Source organism: Diprion similis, chromosome 4 (assembly GCF_021155765.1).
Source record: "Diprion similis isolate iyDipSimi1 chromosome 4, iyDipSimi1.1, whole genome shotgun sequence".
In the NCBI taxonomy this organism is placed as follows: Eukaryota; Metazoa; Arthropoda; class Insecta; order Hymenoptera; family Diprionidae; genus Diprion; species Diprion similis.
Window position 1 is genome coordinate 17,540,057 of NC_060108.1, and position 22,649 is coordinate 17,562,705.

At 36.9% G+C, this 22,649-nt stretch overlaps 6 protein-coding genes across 22 annotated transcripts in view; 4 read left to right on the forward strand and 2 right to left on the reverse strand.

The window, feature by feature from the left end:
* Positions 1-122: 122 nt before the first annotated feature.
* Positions 123-1,068, reverse strand: LOC124405829 (60S ribosomal protein L35). The gene is made up of 3 exons (XM_046881055.1): positions 959-1,068; positions 579-715; positions 123-428 (listed from the first exon to the last, which is right to left on the reverse strand). Exons 1-3 carry the CDS (start codon positions 959-961, stop codon positions 197-199), a joined length of 372 nt encoding a protein of 123 aa, XP_046737011.1. The 5' UTR covers positions 962-1,068; the 3' UTR covers positions 123-196.
* Positions 1,069-2,217: 1,149 nt separating this feature from the next.
* On the forward strand, positions 2,218-4,995 carry LOC124405826 (heparin sulfate O-sulfotransferase). Of its 3 annotated transcripts, XM_046881053.1 has the most exons (8): positions 2,218-2,408; positions 2,513-2,745; positions 2,990-3,072; positions 3,148-3,286; positions 3,362-3,459; positions 3,582-3,739; positions 3,930-4,153; positions 4,556-4,995. In XM_046881053.1, exons 1-7 carry the CDS (start codon positions 2,297-2,299, stop codon positions 4,139-4,141), a joined length of 1,035 nt encoding a protein of 344 aa, XP_046737009.1. In that variant the 5' UTR covers positions 2,218-2,296; the 3' UTR covers positions 4,142-4,153; positions 4,556-4,995. The 3 variants fall into 3 exon arrangements, with proteins under 3 accessions (XP_046737009.1, XP_046737007.1, XP_046737008.1); XM_046881051.1 differs by lacking the exon at positions 4,556-4,995 and having other exon boundaries at positions 2,513-2,742; positions 2,987-3,072; positions 3,930-4,266; XM_046881052.1 differs by lacking the exon at positions 4,556-4,995 and having other exon boundaries at positions 2,219-2,408; positions 3,930-4,266.
* On the reverse strand, positions 4,492-5,836 carry LOC124405828 (N-terminal Xaa-Pro-Lys N-methyltransferase 1). Its single transcript, XM_046881054.1, has 4 exons — positions 5,478-5,836; positions 5,087-5,273; positions 4,890-4,998; positions 4,492-4,767 (listed from the first exon to the last, which is right to left on the reverse strand). The coding sequence occupies exons 1-4, from the start codon at positions 5,643-5,645 to the stop codon at positions 4,512-4,514; spliced, it is 720 nt and encodes a 239-aa protein (XP_046737010.1). The 5' UTR covers positions 5,646-5,836; the 3' UTR covers positions 4,492-4,511.
* Positions 5,837-5,873: 37 nt separating this feature from the next.
* LOC124405823 (probable pre-mRNA-splicing factor ATP-dependent RNA helicase mog-4) lies at positions 5,874-10,614 on the forward strand. 2 transcript variants are annotated; one of them, XM_046881043.1, is made up of 13 exons: positions 5,874-6,000; positions 6,068-6,304; positions 6,398-6,566; positions 6,649-6,890; positions 6,965-7,167; positions 7,254-7,549; positions 7,734-8,038; positions 8,156-8,313; positions 8,396-8,669; positions 9,077-9,512; positions 9,639-9,744; positions 9,841-10,017; positions 10,115-10,614. In XM_046881043.1, exons 2-13 carry the CDS (start codon positions 6,136-6,138, stop codon positions 10,244-10,246), a joined length of 2,667 nt encoding a protein of 888 aa, XP_046736999.1. In that variant the 5' UTR covers positions 5,874-6,000; positions 6,068-6,135; the 3' UTR covers positions 10,247-10,614. The 2 variants fall into 2 exon arrangements, with proteins under 2 accessions (XP_046736999.1, XP_046737000.1); XM_046881044.1 differs by having other exon boundaries at positions 5,951-5,999; positions 6,093-6,304.
* A 2,131-nt stretch (positions 10,615-12,745) lies between these two features.
* On the forward strand, positions 12,746-16,147 carry LOC124405825 (carboxypeptidase B-like). The gene is made up of 6 exons (XM_046881050.1): positions 12,746-13,056; positions 13,178-13,372; positions 14,890-15,023; positions 15,110-15,285; positions 15,374-15,605; positions 15,707-16,147. Exons 1-6 carry the CDS (start codon positions 12,792-12,794, stop codon positions 16,070-16,072), a joined length of 1,368 nt encoding a protein of 455 aa, XP_046737006.1. The 5' UTR covers positions 12,746-12,791; the 3' UTR covers positions 16,073-16,147.
* A 1,269-nt stretch (positions 16,148-17,416) lies between these two features.
* Positions 17,417-22,649, forward strand: part of LOC124406037 (patronin) — a 40,552-nt gene continuing 35,319 nt past the window's right edge. For 3 of the 14 annotated variants that reach the window (XM_046881358.1, XM_046881363.1, XM_046881367.1), the window contains exon 1: positions 17,422-18,853. In XM_046881358.1, the coding sequence (XP_046737314.1) occupies positions 18,572-18,853 (282 nt within the window). In that variant the 5' untranslated portion in view covers positions 17,422-18,571. Of the gene's footprint in view, positions 18,854-21,806; positions 22,004-22,649 lie in introns of those variants that run through there. The other 11 variants (XM_046881366.1, XM_046881372.1, XM_046881369.1 and 8 more) reach the window with 9 other exon arrangements.

The window sequence follows — 22,649 nt, forward strand, 5'->3', positions numbered from 1 at the left end:
GAATTCGATGGTGTAGTGTAAATGGGTTGAAAGTAAATATGAGCGCTAAATAAAAATTGGAGCTGGTCTTATTGATGAATAAATTTGCAAAGGAAGAGGAATTGAAATGAGATGTGCACAAGTTAAATAAACTATCGCAGAATAGTTTTATTGATAGATTTTATTTTAGCTTTTTGTATAAGAAATTTAACTGTGTTTAAGCTTTGACGGCATATTTCCTGATAGGGAATGCAGATCGCTTGCGAATTTCTTTCAGAGTCTTACGACTCGCCTGGTAGGGAGTCAAGGCCCTGCGAATTGCCCTGGTCTTCTTTGGCCTCAAGTCCAAGGGCTTGTACTTCTTATTCTTGAACAAGAGTCGTAAATTCTCCTTTTGCTTCTGGTGCATAACAATGTACACACGAGCGATAGCTTTGCGAACGACGCGACTAAAGGTAAAGAGAAATTCATTGTAAATTAGGCAGCCTCAGTCATTCATCCCAGCTGACAGTAACAGCAAACGTACTATCACGCATGACATAAATATAACAACTGTTTCAGAGTGAACAATTAAAGTATAAGGGGTTAGAACAGCTTACATTTTTGAGAGTTTGGAAGCGGCACCTCCTGTCACTTTGGCAACCCTCAAATTCGTTAATTCGGTCTTGAGTTCATCGAGCTGCTTGAGCAGCTCCTTCTTGTCTTTCGTCCTCAGCTCAGAGCACTTGACCTTACCCTGAAATATCGGCAGAACACTCACATAACGTCACGCTTAGAACGCCTAAACAACAATTTCACATGGAAACCACCAATGCAATAATGTTTTATTCAGGTTGAAACAAATCTAGAACATGGGTATAATCTTACAGACGGACATTACGTAAAGTTAACCTGAATTTATATATTTCATTTGTAAAATTATATACGAGTATGGATTCTTTAGATAAATACGGATAACTGCAGTAAGAAATCCACAAACCATCTTGCTGCTGTATGGCTTGAAGAAAGAGGGATTCGTGACCGGAACCGCGAGTTTTGCTTACCGGAAGTCAAGATTTCAATCAGTGGCCGTATGCATCAATAATTTTGTGTTCCATCGCATAAAGCCAAACATTGGGTTGAAAAAATCCAAAATATTAATGGGTAAAATTTTCTTAGCATATGAATTATTTTGATTTGAATGTTTTTCAAATTGCAAAAATATTCTTTCACAAGGCATCTGTTAAATTCAAAAACTTTACTCAATTGGGAGTAGTTCATTATTTCTCTCACAGAGTGCGCTTACACCGGGCTAGCCCAGCCACTGAACTCTATGAACGTTGACTCAATGAATAAATTCATTTTTCTCCAAATCGTTTATTGGTCGTTTGTCAATAAGAAATAGAGAGCAACTCGGGAGCAAGATTATTGGCGTAAGAGTTTTCAAGAAATATGAAGGTGGCAAGCCAACTTCGCATAGATGATTGTCAGCACGGAAGATTGTTGTAATGCAATTTACAGTTAATGAGGAGTCGTCGTAAGTTAGATGCACCGGGGACTAGACAAATCTTTCGGGACTAATGCCTGCCTGACCATAATTATTTCAATTCTTACGAATAACAACCGATCGACTATCGAACCTAAGACTTGCGTTATCAAACACCTACAAACGACCAACAAACGATTAAAAGGAATCTATTCATTCGGGTGTTAATGAGTGGGTAAGTATATGCACTAGAGTCTTCATGCCGAGATTCATGAAATAGAGGCCATAAATAGAAGTTAGAGAAATACTTCCAATTTGAAAATTCGAACCAAGTTAACGCTCTGTACGACATAACTAGTCACAGACATTGAAGGAGCCGACACAGATTATCATGTGTGTGCGTGGCATCCACTGAAATGTATAGAACTGGAACGCTCACTCCCGTGGTGGGGGGCGCGCAGAGAGAGATAGCTAAAGGGGGGGTCATCTCTGTATCGCTCGCTCCGCGTACAGTCTGCTAGGCAGTCTGTTACAAACATCCGACCCAGCCCGACGTATTCCACTCGTCATTTGCGAACTGCATAGAACTTATACTACAGTTCTATGGCGAACTGAGTCTTCACTTTTTCACCGTATTATACAGAGAGGGACAGCGATACCCCGCTGAGCTATCTCTCTCGGCGCGCGAATTCGCTGCCCCCACCACGGGAGTGAGCGCTCTAGTTCTATTTATTTCAGTGGTGGCATCGATATGCCAAAGTGTGAGTGACAGAGGTTTATTTTCGTCATTGACAGCACGATGCTTGCATCGTTCGCTTGTTGTTCCGATTTGTCACAATATTTTCGTTTAAAATGATAGTAAGAACACTTCCAGTACAGTGGTTTTTCGGGATAGTATTAATACTCTTAATTTTATATTTTAAAATAAGAATCAGTTACCTTGAAGAGAGCACAAAAATCCTGCGTAAGCATGTTTACTAATTTATCATTCATCAAATGTGATACAATTTTACTTTACTTTATACCATAGATGGATAGAAAATTATATTCTGATTCTGTAAATTTTAGAGGATGCACTGGCTCAGGTAGAAAAGCGAAACAACATCGAATCGCTTACTCACACTCAGGACAGAGCATTATCCAGTGTCGATGATGTGATCGTGATATACAACAGAGTACCAAAGACTGGCTCCACAAGTTTCGTGGGCATAGTGTACGATCTATGCAAACAAAACAAGTATCATTCCTTGCACATCAATGTCACCAATAACATGCATACACTTACACTTCCGAATCAGGTATGTACTAAGGAAGCCGTCTGTTGGCAGTTAAATGTGGTAATTTTGATTGAAACAAGCCTTACAACGAAAATTTTGTAAACAACTCTTGACCCCTGATATACAGTTATAGATTCACATGTATAAAACTGAACTGCATTATTTTATTTAACAGAAGTTTAAATGTTTATCTACTTACAATGCATATGTTTTGATAAAAATAAGCAATTCAAATAGCGCTTATGATAATGATCATATCTTTCAGATGCAATTTGTAAATAATATTACTCAATGGGACGCAATGAAACCAGCTTTTTATCATGGTCACATAGCTTTTTTAAACTTTGAAAAGTGAGTATCTTTGAGAATATTTTAGAAGTTTGAGAGATTTTCAATATATTCAATCACTTAATTGATTATTTTCAGATTCGGAGTTAAACGTATACCACTGTATATAAATTTATTACGAAAACCTTTAGACAGATTCGTATCTTATTACTATTTTCTAAGATATGGAGATAATTTTAGACCACACTTGATAAGAAAAAAGCATGGCGATACCAAGGTATTGTCAATTGACATTTCGCCCCTCCTCTCTTTAGTAAGATTATCCTTTGTGAAAATACCTTACTTCTTACAGACATTCGACGAGTGCGTCAGAGACGGACAACCTGACTGTGATCCAAACAATATGTGGCTTCAAGTTCCGTTCCTCTGTGGACACGAACCTGCTTGTTGGTATGAAGTTTTTACACTAAATATGCTTGCAAATCAATTGACTGAGAATTATTGTACAATTTCTTATCTTTCATGATCCCGAACATGTATTTAGTTGAATTTAATGATTTAATTGATTACAGGGAAGTTGGTAATCCATGGGCAGTTGCAGAAGCTAAAAGAAATGTAGAAAAACACTACCTTCTTGTTGGAGTCACAGAAGAGTTACCAGAATTTGTACAAATTCTTCAGGCTACAGTACCACGATTTTTCAAAGGAGCCTATGATCACTTTATGCATAGTAAGACATATGTTTGATATTAAGGACTGACAAGAGTAAAGCATAGCATGTTTTAAAATGCAATCAAATTTTCAAGAAATTTTCTTGTCCAACTACTACTTTTATCTATCCTCTGGCAACATCTTTATAATATAATGCATCTACAGTTCATGATCATTTTAAAAGGTCCCAAATTAATTGATTTTTTCAGATAGCAAGTCCCACTTACGACAAACTACCCAAAAAATTGACCCTCTCCCAGAGACTGTAAAAAAAATTCAAAATTCGCAAGTATGGCAGATGGAGAATGATTTATACATGCATGTTTTGGCTCATTTTCACGCAGTAAAAAAGCGTGTTATAAACGCAACACCACAGGAAGCGAATCAACACTTCATGTACGAAAAAATCAGACCAAAATGAAATTCAACTTTGGTAAATTTATAAGTATCAAAAGCTTTTTATTCAGTAAATCGACACTTTGTATATGACAAAATTAAACTAATCAAGTTTCAACTCTGGTGAATGAAAAAGTATTATCATTTTTATTATTATTCTTGTTTATGATTGTCAAGCATTCTTTCTTGTTTTTCATTACAATTTCATTCATACAAAAGAATTAAATATTGACAATCATCTTGCCACATCACTTTTTTTCCCACCATTGTTGCAATATAAATACACACATACACACACACACACACGCTGTTATGTGCAATGTTAGAATTATACAGATCTATTGTGAACTGATTGAACAGAATGAAAAATGGTGATAATTGTGAACTATTTATTTCTACTGTAGTACATTGCTTAGAGAATTCCTAATGATTTTTTTAGGTCGTAGTATGAACATATAAACAGGATAAAGACCTCTCGGAAGTCTGGATTGTTTCTGTTCCTTTACAGCAGAGAATCCGGCCAGGTCAAAAAGACGTTGTAATTCCTTCAATGGTCGAGTTACTGAGGAATCCTGTGTGTCAACTTCCACTTTTTCAGAACTTGTTATATTTTCTTTCACTATTACCACGCCATTCTCTCTGAGTCCTGCCCTGTTGAATATATTTTACAAAGTTACAGACAACTATTTTCATCCATAAATTATATTGCAAATTTTCATTTACACTGCAAACAGCAGTATTGAAACAAAATATGAATAGCAAATGTTACTAACTGACAGTGGCTGAAAAATTTGATAAAATCAGCATCTTGTAGATGTCCTAAAACCCATTGACACCATATAACATCATATTTCCCTACTTCAGGACAAAAGTTTTGCAGACCTGTAAGCGTAATGTCCTTACTTAGTGTTCATACAGTATCCTTTGAATATGTAAAGCACTTAAGATCCTCAAGCTTTCACTTTCATACCTATGGGAAAAAATTCCCCAACTCTTTTTGTACGATCAGCGAGGTAAGTTTTTGCTGCTTCTAGAAAATCTGAATTTTGCTCAACCAAATCAACTTTTTTAAAATGTTTGGTAAGTAGATGTTTTGAAATACGTCCAATTCCAGAACCACAGTCCAGAGCATATCCTTTGCTTGGAGGATTTTTCAACTAAAATGTGTGTCATGATCATATAAAATATAGATCAAAGTATATTTTTGGAATCAGTCTTCGGATGGATTCCGAAATCGTATTAATGCACGTGTAGGGCTGAATTTTCAGGTTAGGTTCCCAGGTACTGGGTATCAATGTGCCGTGCATCAATAAAGGATTTATGAAACAAAATTTTAACTTAAATCTGACTGAATTGCGTACCTTGAAGGCTGATCTTAGAAATAATTCAGACCCTTCGATATCTGTGTTTGAAATAAACCCAAATCCTCCCAACATTCCATCCTCAGTGGCTGGAACTTTAGACCAATAGTTGGCAGCGTCGGAATAAAAATTTTCAGTTCTTTCATCATTTTTCTGAATATCATCCATTACTAAATTGATATTTTCACGGTTTGAGCACTTTTTCTAATTTCTTATACATATTACTTTCATAGTATGATTTTAAAATGTACCCGGGTTATTCAACTTTTTCTGTCGTGACGTTATTATTATTATTAAAGAGTTCCTCGATCGTTCCAAAAGGCAAACAAATTTACCCCAATGTGTTTGTGTATCTCAAACACGATTTTTACGTGGACGTAGGATTTTTATGGGTCATTTCAAACTATTTTAAATTAGTTGTCAGGTTTTGTTACATCGTGGCTTGTTGTTGAAAAATCGTATCATTCCCGGTTCCGTATAATACGCACGATAAACAATTTTCACACGTTTATCATAACTGCTGGTAAGTACTTATCTGTTGTCCTACGATAAGATCGAAATTTAATAGTCTGCTTCAACCTTCTTTTCAGTTATAAACCGGTGTGATATAATTCAAGTCTTAGCCTAGATGAGTTGTTGAGCATTTCGGCAACAGAAAATGAGCAAGTATAGGAGGAAGCAATCGTCGACAGAAGACAGTAACAGTGACAGTGAAGAGGAAAGGCGCAAAAGGGATATCAAGGAAAGGGATGAATTTGCCAAACGTCTCAAGTCCAAGGATGATACCAAAGTACGCAAGGTTGCGACACCAGCTGGATCCGGGGCTGGTAAGTTTAGGCAAAGTGTCCGAAGTTGTTTTATCAGCTTTGTAGAATTACGTAGCGGTGACATTCACCCACTTAATATTACCAAATTCGCAGCGGAAGCCGCCAAGCGACTTAAGGTTATGGAAACTCAATCTCGTGATAAGCTTATTCCTAAACTTCGTGTGGAATCGCGGAGGAAGTATTTAGAGAAACGAAAGGAAGATAAGGTAGCTGAGCTCGAGGCTGACATACTAGACGATGAATATCTCTTTGGAGATGAGATGTGAGTTTTGCAGAAGTAAAATACTTCTCTGGTCAGATTAAAATAATGATTTTCAAAATTATGAATCAAATTTTTCCAACAGCCTGACTGAGCGAGAAAAGAGAGAGCGAGAACACAAAAAGCAGCTACTCCAGCTTGCTAAAGAACATGAAAAGGCTCGTGAAATGGAGCGGGTGCAAAGGTATCACATGCCTCATGAACGAGGGAAAGATGCTGTTGAGCCTGAAATTGTCGATCCAGAACCGCCACAATCTGAGCAAAGTAAATGGGAATCGGACCAGATGTCGTCAGCAGTATTTCGTTTTGGAGCAAAAGACAGAAAAGGTAATAATTCTTCTCACAGTTATCAGTAAGATTTGTTTGTTTATAATTGTTGAGGAATATTTAATTTTTTACAGCTAAACAGGATTATGATCTATTGCTGGAAGATGAAGTAGAGTTTGTCCAGGCACTGCAGATACCAGGAAGTTCCAAGCATAAGAGAGAAGCTGTTTCTCCCCCGAAGGAAATGAAAGTTTTAACTACCATTGAAGAGACACAGAGAAGTCTTCCTATATATCCTTTTAAAAATGACTTGATACAGGCTATCAGAGATCATCAGGTAAAATTGGAAATCTGTATTATGTCACTTTTACTCATTTCCATTGTAATTTTTTTTACTGCAAGACTTATGTCATATTTGAACAGGTGTTAATTATTGAGGGAGAAACTGGTTCTGGCAAAACAACTCAGATTCCACAGTACTTATATCAGGCTGGTTTTGCTGATGACGGTAAAGTTATAGGCTGCACTCAGCCCAGGAGAGTAGCTGCAATGTCCGTCGCAGCAAGAGTTGCACATGAAATGGCTGTTAAATTAGGAAACGAAGTTGGATATGCTATTCGATTTGAAGACTGTACTTCTCAGCGCACCCGTATCAAATATATGACTGACGGAACACTACATCGTGAGTTCCTCAGTGAACCAGATCTTGCTACTTACAGGTATTTGTCCATAAGCGTATGTTTAACTTTTTTGACAATAATTCCACGTAATTTCTACCCCAAGCAACTGTACAGTGCGCTCAATTTATTGCTTACATAGATGTTTGATAGCAAAAGGACGTTATATAGATACATATATATTTAAGGCTATAATCAAAAGCATTTAATCTGATTACATTTTCAGTGTGATGATCATAGACGAAGCTCATGAAAGAACATTGCATACCGACATTTTATTTGGTTTGGTCAAAGATATAACAAGATTTCGTACAGACCTCAAGCTGTTGATATCTTCGGCTACACTAGATGCTACGAAGTTCAGTGAATTTTTTGACGAGGCACCAATCTTTCGCATTCCTGGCCGAAGATTTCCCGTTGACATTTACTATACAAAGGCACCTGAGGCTGATTACATTGACGCTTGTGTTGTGTCTATTCTTCAAATACACGCTACTCAACCATCCGGAGACGTACTTGTCTTTCTTACTGGTACGCATTTATTCAATTTGCATTGAGTAAAATATGTAGTTGGAATATTTCGTTTTTATATTTGTGGCTGAACTTTTTCGTTCACAGTTCAGTAACAAGTTTGACTGTATCTAATAGGTCAGGATGAGATAGAGACATGCCAAGAGATGTTGCAGGAACGTGTCAGAAGATTAGGGACTAAATTGGCTGAGCTTCTTATTTTACCAGTTTATGCTAACTTGCCGAGTGATATGCAAGCAAAGATATTTCAACCTACACCTCCTGGAGCTCGTAAGGTAACAATCATTCCATTACAATTTTGAATAGTTGACTAAACTTCTTCTGTTGATTACAATCGAGCTGGTTATTTCTTAACAGGTAGTCCTCGCCACAAATATTGCCGAGACATCATTGACAATAGATAATATCGTCTATGTGATTGATCCTGGCTTTGCCAAACAGAATAATTTCAATTCTCGAACAGGAATGGAGAGCTTGATGGTTGTTCCAATTAGTAAAGCTTCTGCCAACCAAAGAGCAGGCAGAGCTGGCAGAGTTGCACCAGGAAAATGCTTCCGCTTGTATACTGCTTGGGCGTATCAGCACGAACTTGAAGATAACACCGTTCCTGAAATACAAAGGATTAATCTTGGTATAGTATACTTTTAAATTGGCTGTCAATCTCAGAGATAGTCTCAAAGTTCTTAACTTCGACAGAGACAGAGAACAACAAACGTGACTGTATTGGCAATTCCAGTCATTTTCGTGTTACTGTCATAACATCTGTTAATCTGGTAGGGAGATCTCTACAAAGCGACTAGAGGTGAAAAATAATGTTTCAAGCAAATTTTGATCTAAATTCCTTGCAAGAACAGAATAATTTTGTATATTAAGATTTAGCATAAAAATCGAGTTTTGGACAATTGTTGATTCAAAATGTCTTTTCTGGAGTCAATCTTACTTCTTTTATGGAATCAAATACTATCTGTGAACATGACAGCCTGATATAGGAACATGCAGGTCCCTTTAGTGTGTACATGAACAAAATTAATAATACAGGTAATGCAGTGTTGACATTGAAGGCACTAGGCATAAACGATTTGGTACATTTCGATTTTTTGGATCCTCCACCGCATGAAACCTTGGTTTTGGCATTGGAACAGCTGTACGCACTAGGGGCTCTGAATCATCGTGGAGAACTGACAAAACTTGGTCGTAGGATGGCGGAGTTCCCTCTAGACCCGATGATGGCCAAAATGCTCTTAGCTAGTGAACGTTATCGTTGCTCAGAGGAGATAGCGACTATTGCTGCGATGCTATCTGTTAATGGAGCTATTTTTTACCGTCCAAAAGACAAGATCATCCATGCAGATACTGCAAGAAAAAATTTTCACGTTCCTGGAGGGGATCATCTCACTTTACTGAACGTTTACAATCAGTGGCAGCAGAGCGACTTTAGCACCCACTGGTGTTACGAAAACTTTATTCAGCATAGGTAATTTTTTTTGCCCGAGCTTTTTTATCTCGATCAGGTTATGGTTCAAAACCGTTTAGTATCTACCACTTATAAATGAATATGGTAACAATAAATTAAGTGTAATTTAATTTTCGTACTTGACAGATCCATGAAGAGAGCTAGGGATGTCAGAGAGCAACTTGTAGGCTTAATGCAAAGAGTTGAAATGGAGTTGGTATCTGGTATTGATGAAACAATTAACATACGAAAGGTATTGTTGTGAATTGAAAATTTTAACTTGATCTGATTATATATTATTTTCGTATGTGTATTGTAGATTTGATATTTCTTTACAACTAATTTACAGGCAATAACGGCTGGTTACTTTTATCACGTTTCACGCCTTTCGAAAGGTGGTCACTACAAAACAGCCAAACACAATCAGACTGTTTCCATCCATCCAAATAGTTCTCTGTTCCAAGAACTGCCTCGATGGCTGCTTTATCATGAGCTCGTATTTACTACCAAAGAATTCATGCGACAGGTGACGATGTTACTTAACATTTTGGGAATAAAAATCACGCTTTAATCTTAAAGTTCTGAAGAAGAACTGAGTGTCTAACTTACTTAATCATTTATAGGTAACAGAGATCGAGAGTAAATGGCTTCTTGAAGTAGCACCTCATTATTATAAACCGAAAGAACTCGAAGATTCGACAAATAAGAAGATGCCAAAAGTTACAGGTAGATCAGGTCCCGATGGAACAAACTGATGGGACAATGTCTTAGTTGCATTGAAATAAGGCTGTGCTTCATATTTGTGTTGATGAAAATATTCAATGGACACGTTACGAATTTGTTTTATACTTCGTTCAACGAGTTGAAAAATTGACATGCATTTATTTTTGATCTTGTTTACGGATTTTTGTATTTTGTATATATTAATTGAAGCACACTTGTCAATAGTGTACAATAATTCAAGAGATACGACCATGCGGTTGGATGAGTTTTTGAAAACATGATGTTTCCAACTGTGACGTGCATTAGGAAGTGCGAAACTTCCGAATCTAATTTACTCAGGGTAAAAAAGTTCGTACTTCGTCTCTTACAGATAAAAAATAAATAAATAATTGAAATATTACAGTATGTAATCTTTTTTCCACAGAGATCTCACCTGCAGTATTATTTTTGTAACGGGTACTTGTCTGAAGTGCGATGATTCTTAGAAAAGTGACTAGCTGCTATAAGTGCAGTGAACAAGTTTTCCGAAATTTAAAGAAAAACTTCCCAGCAGATCAGAATGGCAATTGTTGCATGTTGCATTCGAGAATAGATAAAATTATATGGATGTAAATTTAGTAATTCCAATGCACCGTTCTGTTATTTTGTAATTCGAGTCTGAAAGAGTGGAGTAACCATCGATAGCATGTGATTACTCAATGTTGAAAGTTTCGAGCCCAGATTTTTATTTAGGGAACGAAACGGTATGTCGTCGCATAGCTCGTTTCCGTGTACGGAAATCACATCTGCCGCGAACGTCAAAACTCGTGCATACTTGTGTATTTATTTACTGAAACCAGCAAAAATTACAAATCCAATGCATTTAGTACTAAATATTTATGTACTTAAATACAGTGCAAATAGCAATCCGGCAGAGGTAAAATTATTCCGCGTGCGCACGGCTGGACAACATACGTACGAATTACAACTGAAAATTTCTTAAACACTTCTATTTAAATTTTACCACTTTGTGTGTAGTTATAAATATGAATATAAAATGTAAAATATACAAACATAAAGTAAAAAACAAAAAACAAAATCTCATGCTACATCTTACATTTTGCAGTATTCTCTAAAATAATTCCATTTCTTGCTAGTTAAATAAAATTTAATATCAGGCCAAAACAAGAAAAAATATTAAACTTTGATCGGAATCCATTGTTTTAATTTGTATTTTCTAGATTTTCCCCCTAATGTTTTTAACTCTTTTGGTCGTTCATCAAATAATGTAATTGCTATGACCAGACTTCTCTTCTCGCTTCTTCTGTTCCTTATTTTTGGCATTTGCAGATTTTTAGACCTGTTTCCTGAGGTAGATGTAATATCTATAGATTGCAGCAAGAAGAGTTTACTCGAACTTAATGTATTTTTAGTGGTGATAACTTTATTATTTAAAATTTTTTAAATTCTATTTTGTAACCTTTGCAGCAGATTGAAATTATTATAATATACTCCCCCCATACTATAGTTCCACAGTTGATTATATGGATAGCCATACAGATACATATAATATAAACATATATAATAATACATAATATAAACAACAAATTTCCAAATACTGTCCCTTTAGGCACTCCAGTATTTATGGTCATAAATTCACTTACTATGACATTAGTTTTAACTCGTTCTAGCCTATTAAATACCAAGATAACTTTCCAAAAGCTTATGAGCAACATCTCTGATTCCATAGTTGTACATCTTATCCGGAAGAATTTTGCGGTCTACTGTGTCAAATACTTTTATAAGGTCAACAAAAGTTATAGCTATCGGAAAATTGCTATCTATTTTTTTCCAGAAACAAATTGGTGATCTTATCCAGTGGATCAGTTGTTCTAAACTTTTTAACGAAGCCAAATTGCTTTTTTGATAAGATTTTATATTTATTTAAGGGGGGATTTCGGTCAAATTTCAGTGATATCGAGTTTTTTGTTTTTCAAATGACTAAAAAAGATGTGATGAAATTTTTTTTCAGGACACATACTACCATAATCTAAATTTTGTTGGAAGGATTTTTTGATAGCATCTTTTTTAGTCGTTACGAAAATCAAAAACTCAATATTATCAAAATTTCACTGTAGTGTCCCCTTAAAAAGTTAAAAATTCAGTTGTAGATTATTTTTTTAAATATTTTAGCAATATTGGAAATCAGAGATAATATATTTGTCTGCAGTTTGTTACTAAGTGTTTATTACCACTCTTTTACATAGGTATTATCATAGCATTTTTTAATACATCCGGCCATGTAGACTGTACAATGCTTAGATTAATTATATGTTTTAGCGGTTCAGCGATATAGGAAGAAAGGTTTTTGATTACTTTAGCAAGAATTTCATCATTTTATAATTTCAAATTTTTTACTTCTTCCTTTATGTATGTGAAAAATATAAGGTTCACCGATCGTGTGCTGGAGTTATCCAGACTGGCTTGGTACCGTTACGTTACCTGGTCTAATGCGGTCTCCGAGGGCGTCGCGGTGATTTCAAGTATCTTATAGTATATAAGAGGTGAGCCAAGTAGCGGTCAGGCCAGTTGAGGACAATGCACCGGCAGATAGTGTCATCGACTCCAATTTCGCGGGGTTCACGAAGGTGGATCCGCGGGCTCTTTCTCCTCGCATTAATCGCTCTTCAAGGTGTTTCTTCCGCTGTGATAAATTCGCCTTCCGATGCACCCTCGGACGGGGTAGTATTGCGAGCCGTTGGAATACCGGAAGAACGTGTTACCTATGAGGGTTCACAAGTCTGGAGCATTTCCGCTACCGAGGAGCAGTTCGATTTCTTATCCTATCTTCAAGACAGAGGAGGTACGTCAAATTTACTACACGCTGAATATAGCTTAAGAAAACTAAATATTTTTGGAGGAGGACAAACCTATCAGTAGGCTCGATGTGTTATTATTATTATTTGTCTGCATAATACGCGCAGATCTGACAAGATGGGGAGGAAATGCTACTGCCGTCGACGTTCTGGTACGCCCCGACGATATCCCGAGGGTAACGCGGTTCCTGAGAGAGAGAAACGTCAATTACGACGTTATTATTATGGATTTGCAACAAGCGATAGACAAGGAAAACCCACTCCCATCTATAGAGTCAATGGAGGAACTCGAAGGACGGAAAGGTTCATATTCAATTACTAGTTTCGTAGAACATAAATTGCATACTAATTTGTGGGGACTTAAATAACTGCTAATCTAATTTCTCTGCCCGAAACTTTTATGTCATCGCCAATCGCGTATCTTCCAATTTTAGTTAACTTTGATATCCTGCAGAAAGTTTCATTGTGCGTCTGTTACGGCACCCATTCAACTAATTAACAATTTCAATGTATTATTCTCAACTTTAATGCAATTTTAGTCCTTGCGTCCGCTTATTTATTTCGCGGACTTGGGAGCGTCATCAGGAAATTCCGCATGTGTATGCCACTTTGAGTGAAGTTAAAAAAAAGATTGGTACATATTATTCTATTCTGCTTATCTTTCACTGCTGAATAATTACGGAGTGATGGAACTGAATTTGTATTGTTAACATACCTACCTTTTTTAATTTTTTTGTTGTTTAAATACCGATTTATTAGTTTTCAACAAGTGAATTCAAATTAACAGTCGCACCATGGAGAACGGTGTAAAGCTTCTAAAACAGTTACATAAAGTTTACGATCAATCTCGTATCAAACGTGCCGAAGAATTTGAAAAAATATCATTAATGTCTTCGTGAATTAGACAAGCAATTATCGAAGCATTAGAATGTGACTCTATCTGTAGAATTTACAATTCAAAAGTTTCAACCTGGTGACCTGGATCCTTATATTTATAATGACAATAACTAATTAACATACAGTTCACATGAGTTTTAAACCACACGGCCTCTGCTGGCTGATATAAACTAGCGCATTACTCTTTCGGTACGTGCAATACTTCTATAATTATTATCCACGTGGCGCGAACTATAATGAATGACTTCAATTTGTTATAATCTGACGATTCTATACCTATGAAGAAAACTAGAGTCATCTGTACCAATGAGTGCTTTTTTTCAAAGGATTACAAGAGCTCTGGAAACTTTATTATCAGATATGCAGCTCAAAAAATTCGAATAAAACTTATATTACGCAAATCTCGTTTACGCTCGCCTTCCGACAGATTTCTGGTTTCTGAAAGTCTGCACTGCGCTCGTAATCACCTGAATTTCATAGTAATTTTTTAGCACGACATGCTTGGTGGCAGGGTACATATGCCAGGGAGCCAGGGACCGGGGTACAGGTGCGGGTGCGGGTGCGGTCACAGGCTCCTAGATATCCATCTCCATATCCTTTTCCTCGTTATCCTGTAGCTAGTAGTGATAGCAGCCTATGGCGCTACAGGGGTGAGCTTGACCACTTATGGGCATAATAATTTTCACGAGTTTACAATGTTGCAAAGTGTTTTTGAAGACTGAAGCGGTCGGAGAAAATATTTGTTGATGACATTTTAAACGTTTGACAACATTCATGGAGTATATTGCAAGCTATCAAACGACTTCTATAATTACCGCCTGTTCAAGATCACTACACTGCGTAAATTCGCGAGATGTACGATAACACAGACTGCACCATCGACTACTATACCCCAAGCCTAATAGTAAAGAGATTCTTCTTAGGCCACCGAATGGAGTGGTCCAGCTATCATCGACTGGATGACATCACAGGGTACCTTGATTACTTAGCTGAGACCTTTCCTGATCTATGCTCCGTTATGAGTATAGGAAATTCGGTTGAAGGTCGACCGCTCAAGGTGAGACCTAGTTATTTTTTATTTGTGGAAATTTCGAATGATGGAAAAATTGAGATTGATTATTTCTCGTATCCGAACGGTCATAGGTACTAAGAATCAGCAATGGAAATGCTAAGGCGCCTGCACTCTGGATTGATGGAGGAATTCATGCCCGAGAATGGATATCGCCAGCAGCAGTGACTTTCATTATCCAGTACCTGGTCGAAAACAGCGAGGAGCTGGAAGCAGATTATTACATTCTGCCAGTGGTGAATCCTGACGGGTAAGGCGTGAAGTGATGCTTGAAAATATTTTTTAGTACAAACTGAGAGAAGTGTAAACATTATTCCTCACGATTTATTTATGTGTAGTTACGAGTACACCTTCAGAGGTGATCGCTTGTGGAGAAAGAACAGAGCTAATCCGGAAAAAGGTGGTGTTTGCATTGGTGTCGATCTAAACAGGAACTTTGGTTATCGATGGGGTGGTCAGGGGACCAGTAAACAACCCTGTCGAGAAATATTTGCTGGCACTGGACCATTTTCTGAACCAGAAACAAAGGCTATTGAGTCTTTCTTTGCTACAAGCGCAGCAAACTTCAAGGTAAATTTTAAAACGTCTAATTTGCAACTCTAGAAATCTAGGTCAAATTAAATTTTTATCTACATCAGCACGTTCAAAATTTCATTTTTTATGTTTTCCAGGCATTTTTAACCTTCCATAGTTATGGCCAATACATCTTATATCCTTGGGGCTACGACAAACGTGTACCACCAGATTACGCTGACTTGGAGCGAGTTGGAAAGCAGGCAGCGGCAGCTATGAAATCAGCAGGCGGTGCTGGTAGCGTTTATGCAGTTGGAAACAGTGCTTCCCTTTTATATTCTGCATCCGGTGGAGCAGATGATTGGGCAAAAGCGATTCCCAAAATTAAATATGCATACACAATTGAGCTCAGGGACCAGGGAAGGCATGGATTTATTCTGCCAGCTCAGTATATAATTCCAACTGCTAAGGAAGCATTGGCGGCTGTTCAAGTAATTGCAAAAGCTGCCAAGCTAGATCCATAATTGTTTTAATTTATTCCTACAGTTTATTATTTTTCATCATATTGCTTTATTTTGTTTTTAATTACATGATTCTTCAGCTACGCTAATTATTTATATTATTAGCTTAGGTACGATCAGTTATAGTAATAATTAGTTATGATTATGCCTATAATATGTACGACTTATCATTACTTTTCAATGAAAATGACTCTGAACGTTGTGTAAAAATATTTCAAATCTGTATTACGGCCTTCAGTTTTTGAAATATTCTGTAGGTATGCTATCGACTTACTATCAATAGGACATTAACTAGTTGGTGCCATTTATCGCGAAAAGTATGAATATATTATATAAACTATTCAAAAACTCAGAAAAACGTCAGCAGAGGGCTTTCTCTCTTCTTGCTAAATAATATGACCTATGATTTTCTGGCTGTAGTTCCGCTACTGTGTTCATTAATTCGGGATAGAGCTTATTCTTTATGCAAAGAATTATTGAGCAAGCACTTTGTAATTTCGGTGAAAAGTCTGAAGAATTGGAATTCAATTATTCAAACCGCTATATAAAACGTAGACTCGTTTACAGGGCTTACAACTTTAATGAAGTTAGTAGCGGTTGGAAATTTCTGTACCGAAACTCCCCTCGTTGTCCATGGCCACGTTGTGCTGATATCAAATTTGAAAATGACCCATTTCGCGACAGCTTTTGGCAATTTCCAGGTAACGATTATGGCGTTGACTAAAGATGTTTAAGGACGTAATATTTCCTTCGGCTGGGTGGATTCGAGTGGTTCCGGTGTCTTATAGCGCCTCAATGTTAAATGGTGTTAACATAAAATACCGTAACTGGCGTCGGGCCATTCAGCTCCTCCTTCCTTAAGTCTACTTCACCAACCAAATTCCGAGAGGTTTGCTGTTTTTATGTACATACCTTCCTGCTGCATATTTATTTGCAACTCTGGGCATAAAGTTTGGCTGCAAGTTCTATAACGTTACCCCACAATGCAAAATGTCCGACACCAATAATTTCCTTCATAACATCCCTCGCATCACTTGTCGTGAAGTCAGCGAGCAGTAAGCTTGTCCCGTCTATTTCTGTATTCTCGATGACTATACTAACGATAAGCGAATAACAATTCAAGTTTCATCAGAGTATTCAAAATTTTTTTTAAGTCAGTGCTGTCGGCTTATTCAAAAATGGCGGTCCAGCTAGCGCCTGCGCTCCCCGCCGTCGATATAGTGTGTTTGCGAACGGAGTAGTTTGCCGCTCGTTTGTCGGATGTTTTCGTGACCAGGTTATCGGAGTACAGTCTAGATGGCGCTAGTGGCAACAGAAATCCGTATACAAATCTCAGCACTTCGATACGTCGAAAAATTTCGATCCCGTACTCGAGTGACGGCTCTCGCAGCACTCGCAAGTAGTCAAAATGGAGGCATTCATTTACGACGATTGGCAAACGTGCAGTAGGCTTGGATATATTTCGCAAAATGGTTGTTGTTCGCGTTAGGTAATTTGACGTTTCGATTAGAAGTGTAAACGCGAACCCGGACAATTGTGATTTGGATAAACGAACCCTCGTTAACAAACTGTGATTCGGTGCTGTGTGTGTGTGCTGTGTTCTCGCCTGTAAGCTGGTGAATTTATCAGATAGACACACTAAGAAATCGCGAGAAGAGATATATTTCATCTCGATGTCTGCACCACGGGCCGTTCTTTGATAGTGTGGATCTATCCTCTGGCTGTCAATTAAATACCACTCGTAAAACTACCGAGTGTTCAACCGTCCTTTGTCGTGCGACGTCGCTGTCTGATTTACCGATTTTTTCACACCTAATCCACATTCGTATTCTTAAAATCCGAATTAATACCAATCGTCACTCAATAACCTCCACCCGTTATTTTTAAATACACGCACACCCACTTTCTTCTCGACTCTTTTTTTATCGTTACGTTTAGTTAGGTACGTACCTGCATACATTCATATTCATATACTTACATGCGTCTGTCTTTTCATACCGCTTCGAAAAGAAAAAGAGAAAAATCTATGAACGACAGGGTGAATCATTCTTTCCCTCCGAGTACATCTACCTACCCGTTTACACACGTCACTCATTCTCAGGGTGTAATAATTCTCTCATTTTGCCATTATCATTCACGTTGAACGGCGTCTCTTTGAAGAAAAATGATATGTGTGTGCCCAAAGTTTTCGTACTTTTCGAATTAAGTACCTAGAGGAGAAAAACTGTGATAAGAAATCAAAACATACCAACTGAAAGACGGAAAAAGAAACACACCTCTAAACCCTGTCGTTCAAATCGAATCTGTTTATCAAAAGCAGAAGAGTTTTGGAATATTGCACTCTACACAATATTTTCCCTTCGCTTATTTATTATTATTATTATTATTATTATTATTTTTAATTTGAATTTTGATTTTTCTCCCAGGATATGATAAGAAAAATTGGGACCAGTTTATTTTTGCGTTTGTTATATTTCCCATTTGGAATGCAGTGTTAACTGGATGTGGAATGCCATTTCGCGTCTATTCACCCCAGCGAACAACAAATCGTCGTCAATCGAAGAAGATACCTTGTCGGTTAAGTCAGATTCAAGATCTGAGTGCGCTGCTAGTGCTAGTGCTAGTGCTAGTGTGCCAGTGGCTGATATATCCGTAGATGTTTTCAAAACAATGGATCGTAACATTGGAGAAGATCGGCGTAAAGGCAGTGCTGGGATTAGTGGAGAGCAAAGACATGGAACTGGAGACTCGGATCATGCTTCAGACACATCTGAGACTCGTTTGGTAAGTTTAAATCATTTAATTAAGCAGATACAGGGTCCTGGTTGAAACAGTATATAATTGACACCAAAAGTAGCACAGTAATGACAAATTTTCAGTGAAGAAAATAAATTATTAATAAAATTACGTAGCTCATATTGTGTACGGTTGTTTTAAGGTAAAAAAAAATATAGCTTTCTTAATCTTAATTGTTCACGTAGCTCATTTGGCTTGCTCAGACTTTAATTTCCTTTTCAAATCAACACGAGATATTTATTTTTGAAGCTTTATGCATGATTTAAAAAAATAAACAAAAATATCATACGTGAGATTATTGCGAGCTGTGAATAGAAAACTTGTGCATTATTAAATAGTGTATAAATCTATCTGATCTGAGATCTGTTTCTACTGGGCTCGAGAGATTTTATTTACTTATAAAATGAGATATTTATTATTGCTTAACCAACTTAATTATGAAAAAATAATGCAATTAATTGATTTCTGTACTTCTTCACCACTGATTGTTTTTTTTTAATGCAAAATGCTAGGTTTTTTGATATTTTTTTATATTCATTGCGGATATTGTTTCGATCATGTTCAAATCTTAGTTTTATAATTATTTGGTTTTGACACTATTTTGAGTTTCCTAGTATAATACAAACACTAAGTTATATTTCTTCTATATTCATTCATATTTCTCAGTGCTTGATAAAAGGTAATTGAAACTTGAGAGATTGAGGTATTTTTTTAACGTAGTCTTGAAATTCAATCTGGTTTTTTAGTAATCGCATTATCACACTCCTAAAAACCATTAAACATATCTTGATATTGCCTCAATCTTTGAAAATCGCAAGCCTTCTTCTCAATTGTTTTTTTTCTACTAGCTTTAACATTTGCAACAAATTTCTCTCAAATGACGTTTTCCAACTATTTTCTGTGTGCATTTCTAAGAGTGTTCACAGTATTAATAATTAACAAATACTTGTTCAAACTCGATGCACTTTGGATCTCTCAGTACCCAGGGTCAGTGCCCTCGCTTATTTCAGGATGTAGTTCAGCCCAGGTACTTGTAGGGATGTCTAAAAAGGAGTTAGCACAAGTTTTACAACTATAGTCTATAAAAAAAAAACTCAATAGATCGGTCAACTTAACACTATATTTAGAATCATCTCGCCATGACCATTATTAGCTCTCTTTCTCTTACTTGTACACTATAGGGAATATTGTAAGCGAATCGTCGCTGCTTGATTGTTTCATTCCAGTCTTAGAACAACTGGTATTTTATTATTTTAATACTCCAGATGACGACAGAGCAGGGATACGATATCGATACTCACTTGTTATAATTCTCTTAACCTCGCTGTTAACTGGTTCCTCTTCATGTCTCCGTAAAGTAATTTAATACCAAGTTGTCGAAACGTGTGGATAAAAAAGCAACAGAAACATTTCGATTCCTTTCTCTCCTCGTATTACATCTTTACTTTTGACTAAAGATATTCATTAATCATTGGTTACATATTATGCAACTTAGTTACCGAAAGTTGCATCAGGATTTCATGCGATGTTAAAATTGCTGCTATCATTTCTCGAGGACGCAAAGTTCAAATTACTTAGTGACAATTCAAACCACCTGAGGTAGCCACTGAGTGAGAAATCGGAATCTTACCCACGCGTTTGCCACAATGGAGGTCCTATGCTAATTGAAAGTCAGAGAGCAGACAGCACCAGCACTCTTTGCAGTCAGCTGACTCATGGAATAACAGCCTGGTGGTTCTGCTTTAGTCCTTAGTTAGTATTGGGTAGTCGATTAGTTAACAACGTGAAAAAGAGACGCAGCGCAATAATTAAATGCGTTTCTTTTTCTCAGTGGTAAGATAGGTGGCTGTGTTAAAAAGGAAACATCCATGAGTTTTACAAATATTAATTCATCTGATACAAGTGATTCCTTGGATTAGTTTTCCCGCATATTTGAAAATTTAAAAATCAAGTTACTGATTCATCGCAGACTGTGAATTATAAACCATCCAAAACCTTGATCAGACCTACAAAAATTTATCAACGTTCATTCTTCATTTTTTTTTTTTTTATTATTTTAACTTTTAATCGATATTTTAATTGTTTGTGAATTTACATTCGTAGTTTCTATTTATACCTGGCATTATATTTTCTTTCATTGACGAATTGTGCAGGATAAAGAGTATCTGGTATATCTCTTGAATTTTGTCAACTAATCTCTTCATTTCATTGATATTTTATAATGCAATTAGTAGTATTAGGTACCGACGATTTTTGTAGGTTGGCATTTGAGGTATTGATTTAAACGGGAGTACTTTCTTTCTAGCTGGATTCGAATTGAATGACCAATGAAATAATCGCGATTCTAACATTAAGTATTCAAATTACTCAAAGTTTTATACATTTTAAATAACAATTCAACAACAAGATGGAGAAAAATAACACGAGAGGAAAACGGGGAAAAGTGGCATCTAAAAACGTAAACCAATCGCTGATAAATTGAAAAAAAAAATAGTGTATCAAGTTTCATCTTGAAAAGAGTGAGACGGTGGTGGTTCGAAAATTTCACGATTATGGCCACGGTGAGGCTGCACTGAGCTCCTTGAGAACTCTTCGAGTGAAAGCTGATAAAGAAGCCCGCTGTTTTCTCTGAGTGTTTGTCTTCTTCCCATCATGGAAATTGCTATGGCATCAGGTCTCCTTACCTCGCCCTAAGCGTTTCATGAATACCGGACGGTAACAACTAGTAGTTTAAGTGAACCGTGATCCTTAACTCCCCATACGAAATACAACCACCGACTTGACTTGACTTATCGAAATCGAAATAAAAGAAACCTAATAACAGCTACATTCTCCGTATCTTCAAAAACTTTTTCGATAATACTACTATATATGTATATAAATTTTTCATATCTGACGGTGGCGGTGGTGTTGATAAAAAGAAATTAGCTGTTGTCCGAAGGGGGAGAAAAAAATCTCTCGATCACCGCTGCACTTCTCTATACATATAGATGATTCTTTAGAGAGATGGTTAGTGAAGTGATGACAATGACAATGCCTTCGACACCGGTATCTGTGCATGGAATAGCAGTCAATAGTACCCAAATTGACGCGGAAATGAGGGATATGATCAGGGGTACCAGTATCACAACAGCTTACGTGAGTTATCCTGAGATATTACAACTTCATTATTCATCTGCGATCTTTTTCTCTTTCATTTTTATTCATCATCCTTCGGTCTTCATCCTCATTTGAATAGTGCTCTTTTACTACAATTGGAGCTTTCGTTCGTTCGTTCGTTCGTTCGTTCGTTCGTTCGTTCGTTCGTTCATCCCTCGATATTTTTATAATTATCTTTTACAGATTTAGCATTGCCGGTTCGTTAGATCGCGAGTAGACATCACGTATCCATATACTGTACACTTTCATTTCAAAAGAGATATCGGCCTACACTCTGATCTATGGACATGTTGTTATAGTACCTAACTGTACCTCACTTCCGGCGTACTGTATGTATGTCTCTGTCGTCTTTCTTCGAGCACATACGCAGACGATCCCCCTTTTCTTCTGCTCTCTCCACGCCCTGACCCCTTAGGCTACGGAGAAAAATATGCTTGGTGTCGTGTGTAGGCGTGCGACACACCGTCTCATCGTCTCCTTTCATTTATAACATTTCATTATACCATTGCCATTTTCATTATTATTATTATCATAGTCATTAATAAACGTGTTTTTTCTATGGTGTTCCGCGTTAAAACTTCACTGGGTAACTTATGAGATATTAGCAACGAATTCGAAAGTGGAA